The 13,823-nt window shown below is 38.7% G+C and overlaps 2 protein-coding genes across 4 annotated transcripts in view; both read right to left on the minus strand.

The window, feature by feature from the left end:
* Positions 1 to 378, minus strand: part of apoob (apolipoprotein O, b) — a 40,569-nt gene extending 40,191 nt beyond the window's left edge. For both annotated transcript variants that reach the window (XR_004560074.1, XM_034168124.1), the window contains exon 1: positions 293 to 378. Coding sequence is in view for 1 of the 2 variants with exons in the window: in XM_034168124.1 (XP_034024015.1) it covers positions 293 to 310 (18 nt within the window). In the remaining variant the exon portion in view is untranslated. The remainder of the gene's footprint in view (positions 1 to 292) is intronic.
* Positions 379 to 10,481: 10,103 nt separating this feature from the next.
* klhl15 (kelch-like family member 15) overlaps positions 10,482 to 13,823 on the minus strand; it is a 41,663-nt gene continuing 38,321 nt past the window's right edge. For both annotated transcript variants that reach the window (XM_034168137.1, XM_034168146.1), the window contains 3 exons: positions 12,216 to 12,425; positions 11,915 to 12,105; positions 10,482 to 11,512 (listed from right to left, as the gene is read on the minus strand). In XM_034168137.1, the coding sequence (XP_034024028.1) occupies positions 10,762 to 11,512; positions 11,915 to 12,105; positions 12,216 to 12,425 (1,152 nt within the window). In that variant the 3' untranslated portion in view covers positions 10,482 to 10,761. The remainder of the gene's footprint in view (positions 11,513 to 11,914; positions 12,106 to 12,215; positions 12,426 to 13,823) is intronic.

Below are 13,823 nucleotides of genomic sequence, written 5' to 3' on the forward strand. Positions count from 1 at the left end.
TTTGCGTAATTTGAAATGTACTTTTTATGCACTGTCTCTGCTTTACCATTTTTATGCATTCTAGGTACAGTACTGTGTAAAATAATGAAAAGCTCTATTTTAATTAGAAGTTATAACGTGTGTGTGTAAGATGAATGCTCACTTAGCAGCAGCTAATGTTAGCTAGCTATCAGAGAAACAATCGACACACTACTGTTAAATTTGCTATGAAAAGGGCACTTCAGTCACTGAAACTCACTGCTAATGAAATATACAATGTTCCAAAAAGAGCAACAACTAAACGAATTCTTACCAATTTGACGTAAGACATCCTCCTACGACCTTCCACGAGTTTGCTTTTTTTTTTTTTTTTTTTCCTACGGCAAGCCGGAGGAATGACAGCAGACAGACGCACATGCGCAAAGCATAATGTGACAATTTTTCAACCTGTATGTCCCACTCCATCACTGTTGCTTTATATATATTAATTACTAAATGAGTTTGGAAGGTGGTGCGTGTGTGTGTTTCTAAAGCTCAGGTCCTCTCCCAGAGGCCTGGAAGCTTGAGGATTCTGCACAGTACCTCTGTCCTTAGTGGAGCAGATAACTGTAAATCGTTCATTTCTGTAAAACATGCACCAAAATTGCCACACATACTCCTTAGACATTGCTCTTTTGAAGAAAAAAAAAAAATTAGCCACTTGAGTTTTCATTAGGCAGCCAGGTAGGGGTCAACTGAACAATTACACAGGGGTGAAAGTTAAAAGATACTCCAATCATATTAAAAGCTATACCCCATCATCTGTCTGATCACAAAGATTCCCAAAAGGTATAATTTGGACTAACTGTGACTGAATGTTATGGAGTTATAGGAGTACAAACAGCAAGAACATTGGCAAAGGTCATTTTCAGTTTGTACAGGGGTCAAAAGTTCAAGATAGTGATTTTCAATATTTACCTTCTGGCTCACGGCTCAGGTTTCCCTCTGTGAAGGGTAACAGATTTAAGTTTTCTTTTGTTCCTGCAGCCATTGCTGCTCTGAACGCAGGCCAAGGAAGGAGTTAAAACTGGAATCATTTTAATGGATTGTATTTTAATGTTTGGACTGTAATTGTTTGTGATGCTGCACCATGGTAATGGTACTGGTGTGTGTTCTGTGTGTCATGTGCTTTTGATGTATTCTCAGGCTGCAGAACTGGCTGCCCCATGGGGGACACAAAAATAAAATAAAGTGAAAAGTGAAAGATGTTCCAGTTGTGGTAAAAATTGGTGCAAATTATTGGTTGAGCTAATGGAATAGTTTTGACTGTGTTGAGTGCTTGGTCTGCATAATAAAGGTTAAACAACATTGGATTCTCTGACATGTTACCCCCTAACATGATAACTAAGCTTGACACATGGTGCAAACTATTCCTTTTAAAAAACCCCAGATCCAACAAGAGATGAGTTGAAGGCTGCTATCAAAGCACCATGGGCTTCCATAACACTTCAGCAATGCCACAGGCCGCAATGCCATATGCCACACTACATTGCTGCAGTAATTCATGCAAAATGAGTCCAAACCAAATATTGAGTACATAAAGTACTTTTCAGAAGTTTGACATTTGTGTATTATAAATCTTTTTAAAATTGATTTGATGAAATATTTTAGTATTTTGAGATATGCATTTTCTTTTTTTGGAGCTGTAGGTCATATATATTAAAAAAATTAAAAACGCTCCACACATTTTAGCTTATATGTAATGAATCTTCTTCACATCAAAAGGAGCCAGTTGAAGTGGTTCGGGCACGTGCTGAGGATGCCCCCTGGTCGTCTCCCTAGGGAGATCTTCTCGGCACATGCAACTGAGAGGAGGCCCCGTGGAAAACCTAGGACATGCTGGATTATATTGCCCAGCTGGCTTGGGAACACCTTGGGACCCCCCAGGAAGAGTTACAGGAGTTGGCCGACTAGGATAGGGAAGTGTGGACTGAGCTGCTTGCTTTGTCACCAACGCAACCCAGATAACTGGTTGAAAATGAATGAATGGACTTGAAAATGTTAGCCAGCTGTCTCATTACACACATATACTTTTTTCTGTTTTTATACAATGTAAATCTTCCATATATTAGTTTCCATACAAATACTGTGCACACGGAAAGTATTCACAGCACTTCACTTTTTGTTACACTTTTATTCCTAAATGGATTACATTTTTTTTTCTGAAAATTCTACACACAATACCCCATAATGGCAATGTGAAATTTTTTTTTTTTTTTAGATTTTTGCAAATTTATTAATAAAAATAAAAACTAAGAAATCACATGTACATAAGTATTCACAGCCGTTGCCATGAAGCTCAAAATTAAGTTCAGGTGCATCCTGTTTCTACTGATCATCCTTGAGATGTTGCTACAGCTTAATTGGAGTCCACCTGGGGTAAATTCAGTTGATTGAACATGATTTGGAAAGGCACACACACCTGTCTACATATAAGGTCCCACAGTTGACAGTGCATGTCAGAGCACAAACCAAACAAATCAAAGGAATTGTCTGTAGACCTCCAAGACAGGATTGTCTCACACAAATCTGGGGAAGGGTACAGAAACATTTCTGTTTTGAAGGGCCCAGTGAGCATAGTGACCTCCATCATCTGTAAATGGCAGAAGTTTAGAACCACCAGGACTCTTCCTACAGCTGGCTGCCTGTCTAAACTGAGCAATGGGGGGAGAAGGGCCTTAGTCAGGGAGGTGACCAAGAACCCGATGGTCACTCTGTCAGACCTCCAGCATTTCTCTGTGGAGAGAGGAGAACCTTCCAGAAGGACAACCATCTCTGCAGCAATCCACCAATCAGGCCTGTATGAAGAGTGGCCGGACGGAAGACACTCCTTAGTAAAAGGCACATGGCAGCCCACCTGGAGTTTGCTGAGGCACCTGAAGGACTTTCAGACGATGAAACAAAATTTTCTGGTCTGATGAGACAAAGATTGAATGAATTTACTCCATTTTGGAATAAGGCTGTAACATAAAATGTTGAAAAAGTGAAGTGCTGTGAATACTTTCTGGACGTACAAAGCTTTCTAATCCCTTTAAAGATATCTTTTTTTTTGTACTTGAGCTGCTCTAACACAACTTTTCCCTGCAGGAAATGAGTAAATTAATCTTAATAGTATAAAAAGCTTTTATCATTTGAGAAATAATTCTAAATTGAGAGCAATATTATGCCCGATCTGGAGATGATCATTCATGCTTTTATTTCCTCTAGTTTAGATTATTCTAAGTGTCTTTTTACTTGTTAAGAAATCTGCAGTCCCTCATCCCGTTGGTCCAGAATGCTGCAGCGAGGCTTTTAACAGGAACTAACAGAAGGACACAAATCACACCGGTTTTATCTTTACTTTGGCTACAGAATTGATTTTAAAATTTTAGTCTCGACTTTTAGAGCTTTTAATGGACAGGCTCCCCCAATATATCACAGACCTATTAACCCCCTATTCTTCTGGCCGCTCTCTCCGGTCCTCAGGCTGAAGGTCGCTAAGACCCGGTTTAAAACTTGGGGGAGCTGCCATTTCAAGCAGTAGCCCCCAGGCTGTGGAATGCCCTGCCCGTCTCTCCATGTTGACTCTGTTGATTCTTTTAAAAAGCAGCTTAAAAAGCAGACACTTTTATTTAGGGGTGATTCTTTAACTACGGGCACTATTGGCCTTGTAAATGTAATTTCCACCACACCATTGCCTTACAATATAAAGCGCCTTGGGGCAACTGTTTGTTGTGATTTGGCGCTATATACATGTGCTCTCATGTCACTGTTTATCTCCATAGAAACTACCCAAACAATCTTTCATACAAACTGTTTAAAGGGACATTACAGTGTTGTGGTGGAAATTATGCCAATAGTGTGGGACAACTACATTTTGTTTAAAAAAATCACAACAGTTGTATCACATTGAATACCCCAATTATGTTTTATTTTACTGATATTTTATTCAGAAATATTTTAAAACATTAGAAAAAACGTTTCTTTACCATTCATTTGTATCATTGAAGATCATAACTCTGGGTGTGGGACAAGCACAAAACGGCAATATTTGCATATAATGATGCTGAAAAAAGGTGAAAAAGTCATCATAGACTACTAGAACAAATTTCTTACACACTTTCATTGTAAAGATAACTATAAAAGTGTGAAATTTCCCCTTTTTTCTGTTTTTCATACAATATGATCAAAGGACATAATAAGTGCCCGTAGTCTAAGAATCACCCTTAGACAAGCTTTTAATTAGTGGCACTCCTTTTTTGTTCTTATTTTGCTGTTATAAATTTGTTGTATTTTATGCCTTTGTATCTATTTTACGGCACTCTAAAGCACTTTGTGATCTTTATCTGTGAAAGGTGATATATAAATAAAGTTTACTTATAAAAAAAATAATAAAAATGTCAAATTATGGTACAAGATGTTAACATGGGCAAAAATAGGAGCTTCACTGGCTCTGACCTGTATCTCTCAGAATCCAGAATTTCAAATCTAAGATTACAGTAGTTTTTATAAAGTAACAAATTTTTGCAGACCAACTCATTCACTGACTCCATCACACCCCAGCAACAAACACAAAACCATACTTAAAAACGTAGATATTTTCAGTCAAGTCACACAACACATTCACATGCACAAAATTTAAAATGTCATATTAAACTCTTTGCCTCTGTTCAAAAATACTAAAAAGGTAAAGTTTTATGTGATGTATCTGTAAAGTAAAATTTCTATTTCACTCACATAAAATGCTTGTTTAAACACTCATATGAACTGAAGTTCATACAAATAAATCATTGAAACAATCAGCTGAAAGTTGACCAATATGAACATTTATTTTTGGAAAGAAGTTACAAATCATTTCCAAAAAGCTTCTATTCAGGTTATAAGATACGTCCATCTGATTTTACTGTCTTGTTCAATCCTCATTATTCTATTGTTTCCTACTGACAGACTGAAGACCGGTGGACTAAAGGATGCTGTGACTATGCCTCAAATCAGAACTAATTCATTGGTTACACGTTTATTCTTTTGAGAGCAACATGAGGAGAAGTTGCACTGAGAAGACACCAATGCAGTGAAAATGCTGACAAAAAGGGACACGGAGGAACAAAGGCTCATGCTCAAACTCCACCTGCCAGTCCATCATGTGCCTGTACAATTCAAGTTAGGTTAAAAAGTTATTTTAAATCATTACAATTTTAATAAATCAAAGGAAAGCTGACTATATTAAAGCTGGAAAAGATGGAGAGTGGGCACATTTAAATGTACGGTAGGAAATGAGTTTTCATCACACAGAGTGAAAATGCTGCATCTGTTCTAGAATATGAACAATAATGAGGGTTGTGATAAACTGCAGATGGACAGGAGTGGAAGTGGTACCATTATTTGCTAAAAACTTTACACAGTTTCAGCCTGGAACAGAAACCCGTTCATGCATCGTAACATGTCAACAAATGGCTTGAAATGGTCAATCTTAAAAATTACAGTATGCATCACTGACCCATAAACTGGATATCATACCCAGGTTTCTGTCTCAGATCATTTAGTGCTTGTAATTAAATCTTTTGTATATTTAACAAGTTTTGGAACTGTTGTGAGCAACAAATGTAATAAAAAAAAATAAAAAAACTGGGAGGGAAAATGGCAAGATTTTATGAAACGTAAAAAGCTTTGGTGAAAAACGTGTGAATATTGTCTGGTTTCATCACTCATCACTTGATCAACAATCTGAATACTTTTGAGTTGTGGACAAAACATTTCAGGACATTATCCTGGGTTTTGAGAGACACCGATTGACATTCTTCACATTTTTCTGAAATTTTATGGACCAAATAACTGATTAATCTATACAGTCACACTCGTGTCCTGTGGCTGGTGACCACTCTCATCGGGATAGAAATGTTTCATAATGGGATAAAGATAATTAACTCAGTCAGAAAAAACTTGCATTTGAAATGACCCTTTCTGCTAAAAGGAAAACATGGACCCAAACCACCAAACCCCCCACCCACCCACTACAACAACGCATCTGGTTCCTCACACTGTTGGGGTCAAGCATTCACGTTTTTCCTTTAATATCTCACCCATCTGAATGTGGCGATTATCCCCTGCCAACTGACAGGCCCAGGACAGGGGTTAGAGATTCACACTCCATCATCTCATCATGTGTCATGACTACATCATAACCTTTGGTACAAAGGTGTTAAAATTTTGTACATACTGGGACATCACCTTTTTTTTTTTTTTTTTTAAACAAATTTCACGTCTGCACCTACAGTGCTTTATCACCAACAGGCCAAATTTGGAAGTGTGTTTAGGTATGCAACTGAACCATACACCTCAATTCCATAAATCAGATACCATTGGATTCCTTGGAATAAACAAAAGTTCAGTGCACATTATATCACTATTTTCCTCCATAATAGCTTTAGTGGAAAAGTGCCCACAAATTTTGTGTAGTCTCCACATGAATTGGCACTGCTGACCCTCAGTTCAAGACTCACAATTCTATTCAAGTGGATGTTTGAATTTTCAAAGTGTTTAGTCAGCACTTTGATGCTTCAAAACCAAACTTAAACTGTAGACTCAAGACCCTTTGCAAGGAAGGAGCCAAAATAAATAAATAAATAGGAATTTAATCTCTAAAGGGCAGAACTATAATTTGTGGACACTCAGCCATGAGTTGCCCTGTTTGCCTTTAAAATAACTCGTCACTAACAGGGTATTTATTTTTAAGGTGACTTACATGACTGAGTGGCGCTTTTTTTTTTTTTTTTTAAACTTGCCTATTTATTATATCCTATTCATAGTTATTAACTGATATTTCAAAGAAAACAAATAAACAGTGATCTTCAATGAGGTCAATACATTTCCACAATTTAAATGTCATTTTTTCCCCCCAAACATTTTCAAATGCAATTTCAAGAACATATAAAAGTAAACTGATCCTTTAAAAATAATAAATAAAATAATAATAATAATAATAACAAAAAACAATGCATTACTGCTGTGAGATTACAATAAATTTGTGCACTGAAAGAGACGACAGTGGTACAACTGAGGTGCTTCTATTCCCCCAAAATGGATCAATTGATCAAAGTGTTTATTTTATTAAAAAAAAAAAAAGAAAAGAAAAACCAATCAATATTGTTTCTGGCAATATCTAATGTGCATATATGGAAAACAGTTTTAGACACAATAAATAGACTTAAACTCTAAACACCACCATAGTTTTCCTTTAAAATGTGCACATTAATCAGTAAAGCCCAATAAGAATTTTGCCAATTTCCACTATACAGTGTACTCGACTGAAAGAGGAAAAACAAAAACAAAATAACTGGCTGTTTGGCATCGGAAGAAATGGTGATCTCAAAGCATCCACTCATTTCCTGAATGCAGCTCTACAGAGGCAGTCAAACGGCTAACAAGAATACAAAATACAATGAAATGCCACATTTCTCTTCATTCAAACAACAGTTCTCCTCACAATAAATAGTCCTACTACTGTAACACTTACTGCATAGCTTAGTGAAAGCGATACCGCATAATTAACTTAAATACATGGCTGGCAGACTGAACTGCTTCAGTTTGTATGCTAGCCCTTTTCACAGTTGACTCATTTGAAAATAAATAATTTGATAGAAGAGGACAGGTCCCAAAGTGGTCATTGAGCAGTGCTAGGAAGGCTGTAGTATCAAGTCACTGGACCGCTGAGAAGTGCAAGCTCAACAAAATGAGAAACTTTGCATTTGTTATGAAGAATTCTGGTGACAGGACAAGAGTGAAGAGCTTCAGGTGACATTTTACAGCATCTGATATGAACACACCAAATGCTGGTAAATATTCATCTTTGGTAAGTAAATCAAAGGAATCTTCTAACACATTGGCTGGTATTATTTTGAGTCACTCATCAGGCCATACTGTGAATTATAATGATCTCGAGTGGAATTATTTACAAAACCTGGATGAAAAATAACACCTAGGACAGATTTATGAAATCAATTTTGATATACGAAAGATTTTTATTTTTGAGGAAACTGTTGTAAAGCTGAAAAATTAAAGCTTTAAATTTAGATATAAAATAAACACCAAAGCTATGATTCGTAACATTTTGAAGTGTTAGAAATAGAATGAGACTGTGCAACAAACTGTACTTCAAAGAAAGAACCATGTGTTTTTGTAACAACTGTTTCAAATTTAACCAAAAGCCTCAATTATGTTCTTAAACTGACCCCATCACTTAATTACAAATAATGTAGTAGATGGAAATTCTGAGTTGTTAAATTTAAGTTAACGCTGTCATTTGTTCATTTCAGATGCCGCTAAAATGTCTGTTGTGTGTCTCAGTGCATTGCTGTGGTACTGCTGCCTTGAAGGTCAGTTGCTAACCTGTGCTTGTACAGTAACACCCAAAAGGCAGAAGTGAAACAAACCAAGCGAGAGGAATGTAGATGAAAATAAATCCAGTACTGCTAGTCATTACAGATGCAGGGCTGCACAGACAGGATGAGCCACGTTTCCACCACATCATCATCTATGAGCCCTGCAGTGTTGGACCAGCAGCTAACTCGTCATCACTGAATTAAAAAAAGGAGCCATGGCGGAGTCCGCGTGTAATGTGTACTGCTATGTTTTTATGACACTAATTGCTCATTCATTCAACTACTTACACGTGCACATTCTCACAGCAAGAAGCAGAGAGGAACAGAGAGACACGAGAATGTTCGACGATTATGAGTACGATACAGTGGGTACCTGCGAGTAAAATACGGGGTTAAGACTGAAAGCTGGAACACACTGGAAGCAGTAACTCATGGGTCTTCACGGAAACTTTTAATGCAATGTTCACAGATAAAAAGCCTGTATAGAAGTGTATTTCCATTTACTGTTATTATAATAGCATCTGTCTATAGTTAGCTTCATGTATTAGAACACGGGCTACAAGATCAGCTGCACTACGGAGTAAATATTTTCTTCACGTAACTTTTTCTTTTAACAACCTTAAATAAAACTATGTACGATATTTGTCTTTAGAGATAAAAAAGAAAAAAACTAAAAATAAATAAATAAAACTGAAGAATCTGTCTTTGATATCATATTTGGACTAGGGCCTGTATTTATCAATTTTTTACAAACAAAAATTTTAATGTGTAATTTAAATGTAAAAATCCTCTACTTTTATTGCTTCCTGAAAACAAATGATCCTGGATATTTATTTATGAAGAGAGCTCTGGATGACTATTAGCGCTGAAACAAACTATTCATTTTATTACTGTGTCAATTCATTGTTTGCACCATAAAACGACCAAAAAAGAAAAACACTGATTCTTGTTTCCCAAAGCCTAAGATGACATCATGCAAATGTCTTGTTTTATCCACAAACCAAAGATATTCACTTTATTCTCAGAGAGAAGTAATGAAACGAGTAAGCAAAACAATGTATTCACATTTGAGAAGCTCTAATCATTGACTCTGGGCATTTTATTTTTAAACTAAAATGAATTAAAGCAATCGATCATCAAAACAGTGACTGATTTAATTGATTAATCGTTGCAGGCTCTACTGGCTATCCATTCAGTGAGTGTTTTGGAAAATTCAGTTGCTCCAGAGTTAAAAAATGAGTTGTTCCAAGGATTCCTACTTCATAAAAGAAGCCTAACTGTACCTAGTTACAGAACAATTTGACCTGCCAAAAAGTATCGGTTCACTTTTTGGTCATTTTGAAGGGCATGAATAAAATAATCAAAATTGTCCATTTTGATTGTGATGTCTTTCTGTGCATCTTTCCTCATTGTGCTAAACGTGTTTTTAAAACATAACAGCTTTCATTCATGTTGGGTTTAAATTTCACTTTGATTTTTAACCATTTCCTGCAACTCCATTACGATTTATAGGCTTGTAATATATATATATATATATATATATATATATATATATATATATATATATAATTTTATTTTTTTTTCTTAAGTGTTGCTGGATATATTCAGGAATGTTCATTCACACGTCATATTTGAGAAAAATCGTTTGGCATTCTGTTGGTTTTTAATTGTCACATTACGCATTAAGAAAATGTGCTGTATTAGTTTGAAGCATAAAATTTAACAATGTGGGGGGAAAGGAAAGATGGAATCCCTGTGGCTCACTTTTTAATTCTCTGAAAAACGTTATGGTCGCACTTTAGTTAAAGAACTCCTCTGCTGCTGCACACTTACGAGCCATTATTTGGGTTTCCCATAAACTCTGATGCAAGTTTTTTTGTTTGTTCGCTTGTTTTTAATGCCCAGAACACTTTAGCGTAAATCTTAAAATTTTGATAAACACAGGCCCAGAATCTTGACACTGATGTTGTGCGTCGGCCAAAGAAATAAATACTGCTGTAACTAATACAGGTCTATTAGTAAATGCTTTAAATTATGTTTCCAGTGTGTTTCTGCAATAACCCTGACAGCCAAAATACAAAGCTTAACCAGCAGAGTTAAACCTTATTTTCGCTTCACAAATATTTTGCTGCATTTCTGAAAGTGTCTGAGCTGACTGTAACATGACGTCACACCACGCTCGACTTGCCTCCAATGCTAACAGCAAATCTACAGACTGGGCCATCTTTGCCTCACCTTAGACAAGTGCTGGTCTGTAGTTTAAAAGCTTGCACATCAGTAGTCGTCTCCAACCTCCTGTAAAAAGGTAAATCTCCCAGTGGGAGACTGCCATCTGCAAACAAAGTGCTCTCGGGTCTATAAAAAGGAGGCTAGGTAGGAGCAGACCTCAGCTGCAGCGTCTGACGTGCTCTAGCACATACTCTGGGAAGTGCAAACTGCAAACCTGCAGCCCATCCAGTTTACAAGGCATCCTGGGATACTCATCCTCCTTCCACTTGTTTTCGTCTGGGTCGAATGTGAGGATGGAGTCACTGTAGTGGCCGTTGTAACACAAGCCGCCCAGCACCATGATCTGCCTGTCCAACACTGCCACCCCATGACCGCTGCGACCAATGGGCATGGATGCGAGGATGGTCCACTCATCTGTGTCCGGGTCATACACCTCAGTGGAGGGGCAGCCCTGGGACTCGAAGGAAGCCCGCAGGATTACGCACACCCCTCCAAACACATACAGCTTCCCGTTGTGAGAGATCATTTTGTGGAAACATCGGGCGTAGTTCATTTTGGACTTGTTTTCCCAACAGCTGGCGTGGGTGCCGGGCAGCAGCGCGCCACGGCCGGCGCGTGTCCTGTGTGCGTCTGTCCCTCCTGTGCTCCCACCCCCTCCTCCTTCACGACCTGGATCAAACACACAAACTTGTTTCGAGGTAGAGGAGGATGTGATACCGCCAGTGATATACAGTTTACCGCCAAGGACTGTTCCCTCGTGGCCGTACTTGTTCACAGGATAAGGATCGACAAACTCCCAGCGGTCCTCTGTTATATCGTAGCGTTCTGTAGAATAGAAAGTCTCATCTCGCGTGCGGCCTGCCACAGCGTATATAAACCTGCCAATAACTCCCACAGCAAACTCTGACCTGCAGGGGGGGGGGGGGGGAAGCAGACCATTAACAACCTAACTTTTTTTTTTTTTAATTCACTCACTGCCACAACTGGTTAGTCATGAATGTTTCATATCGGACTTTCAATTATCATATGCAAAGATGTGCACACGCACAGGCTTTGTAGACATTAACATTTTTATAACAGAATTAAAAGAAAAAAGGAAAGAACAACACCTCCCTACTCTATATTAAATCTCTTAAAATTCAGTACCCATTTACAGCTGAGTGGCAGAAAATGCAGATGAAGTGTCTTGTGCAAAGACAGACAGGTAGCACAACCAGGAATCAAACACGTCTACACAGACTCGTAGCCCAACCTTTTATCTCACTGAGCTACCTACTCAGTATAATATGACATACAATAAACTCCCTAACCTGGGCACAGACATGTCAGCCATTCTCAGCCAGGAGTTCTGCCGAGGATCGTAGCGATAGACCTTGGAGGAGGCATGGAACTCGCCATCAGGCCCCAGCTCTTCTCCGCCCAACAGGAAGGCAAAGTTATTGACAATAGCCAGGCAATCTGGTCGCAAGGGAACCTGAGGCCCTTCGAGTTCCCACCACACCTGGAGGGTTAGTGCAAATTACTGAACCGTTACAAGTATCAAATTACTGAAACAGATTAAACTTTAGGATTACAAATATTGAACCTATAATTCAGGCTAAACCTAGAGACCTTAGGGCGCTGCAGCAGCAGGATCTTGCTGTTGACCATGCTGTGACCAATCATTCCTCTGAAGACGGCGGTCTGTGGGCGGACGGAGCGGATGCGGTTTGAGTGTGACTCCACCAGAGGCTGCTGGTTGACGTCATGAAAGTAGCTGAGTGCCTGGTCAACCTCTTGCCTCAGTTGTCTGGAGTAACGGTAGAACTCTGATGTTTTCACCTGGAAGGACAATGGGGTCAGAGATAATATCAACAATAAACATATCCAAAAGCTATCATTCTCATTTACAGAGCATGACAAAAGAGACACAAAAACTTCACAAGTCCCCATCCTGCCACCCAAAATTTTGTTGGCTGAAAATGATGCACATCTTGCTGCATTAGTTCATAAGCTGCCACCCCCATCTCACTGAGACAAAGACCTTGACAAATACACTGCATCCTGAAAATTTCAATGAACGCAGCAGGGAGATGGTCAAAATGAAAGTATAACACAATGCTAAGATATCCTCGGCCATATGAGCATAAAAATAGGAACAGAATGTGACCTTTTGACCCCTTAAAATAGGTCAAGGTTAGCCATCTGCGCCACAAGAATGCTCCCTGTGAATTTGAAGACTTTGGCAGTAATGGAGGAGGTGATGGTCTAGTGGTTAAGGCGTTGGGCTTGAGACCAGAAGATCCTCGGTTCAAATCCCAGCCTTTTTCATTCATTCTGCAAGTTTTCTTGTATCCACATTACAGGGGTGGGCAATCATGTGCCATGAAGGGCCGAGACACTGCAGGTTTTCCTTACTACCAATCACCTCAGCAGGTGATTTTATTAATGATCAGGTGATTTCATTGACGATCAGGTGTTTATGTTCAGGGGAGAAGGTCATCAGCAAACCACCTGCTGAAGTGATTGGTTGCAAGGAAAACCTGCAGTGTCTCGGCCCTTGCTGCCCACCCCTGATCCACAACAACCACTCTATAATTGACCTTTTCATGAGCTGTCCATGGTTCTGATCAGACACTGGACCATCAGCATGATGGACAGCTCACTCACAGCTCACCTCCAAGAATGTTTTCTCTGTCACAAGTTGCTTTGAGAAGCGTGGGTAAAAAATTTAAAATGTTTGCAGTTATGCTTGTAGAAAACTGTTCTTCCAGCTTCTCCCGTTAGGGGTTGCCACAGCAGATCAATCGTTTCCATGTCACCATGTCCTCTGCTTCTCCCTCTGTCACACCAATCACCTGCATGTCCTCCCTGAAAGCTCTCTACTCGTACAGATTATCAGTTGAAACAGAAGTGATGCCGTGAGGAATTGGATCCAGTATTTATTCAAAATTCTCTGAAAGTGGCATAGCTTCATGCAAATTTGCCACAGGCATGCAAGTTCCGAAAGAACAAAGTAATGTCATGTGGGCATCTATAAACATGGTATGGATGTGCCATAGCACAAACAAAAACAAAAGAAGTCGTAATGAGAACTGCACTGACATAAAAAGAATGCAGTGAAAATGTCAATAAAGTCCCTAATGGATTGTAGTTATAGCAATGCTGTCATTACTACATCTTTATTAAGTTCTTACCACATCCTGACACAACCACTTCCCGACTACTTCCATTTTTAAG

The sequence above is a fragment of the Thalassophryne amazonica genome, chromosome 1 (assembly GCF_902500255.1).
Source record: "Thalassophryne amazonica chromosome 1, fThaAma1.1, whole genome shotgun sequence".
Taxonomy (NCBI): domain Eukaryota; kingdom Metazoa; phylum Chordata; class Actinopteri; order Batrachoidiformes; family Batrachoididae; genus Thalassophryne; species Thalassophryne amazonica.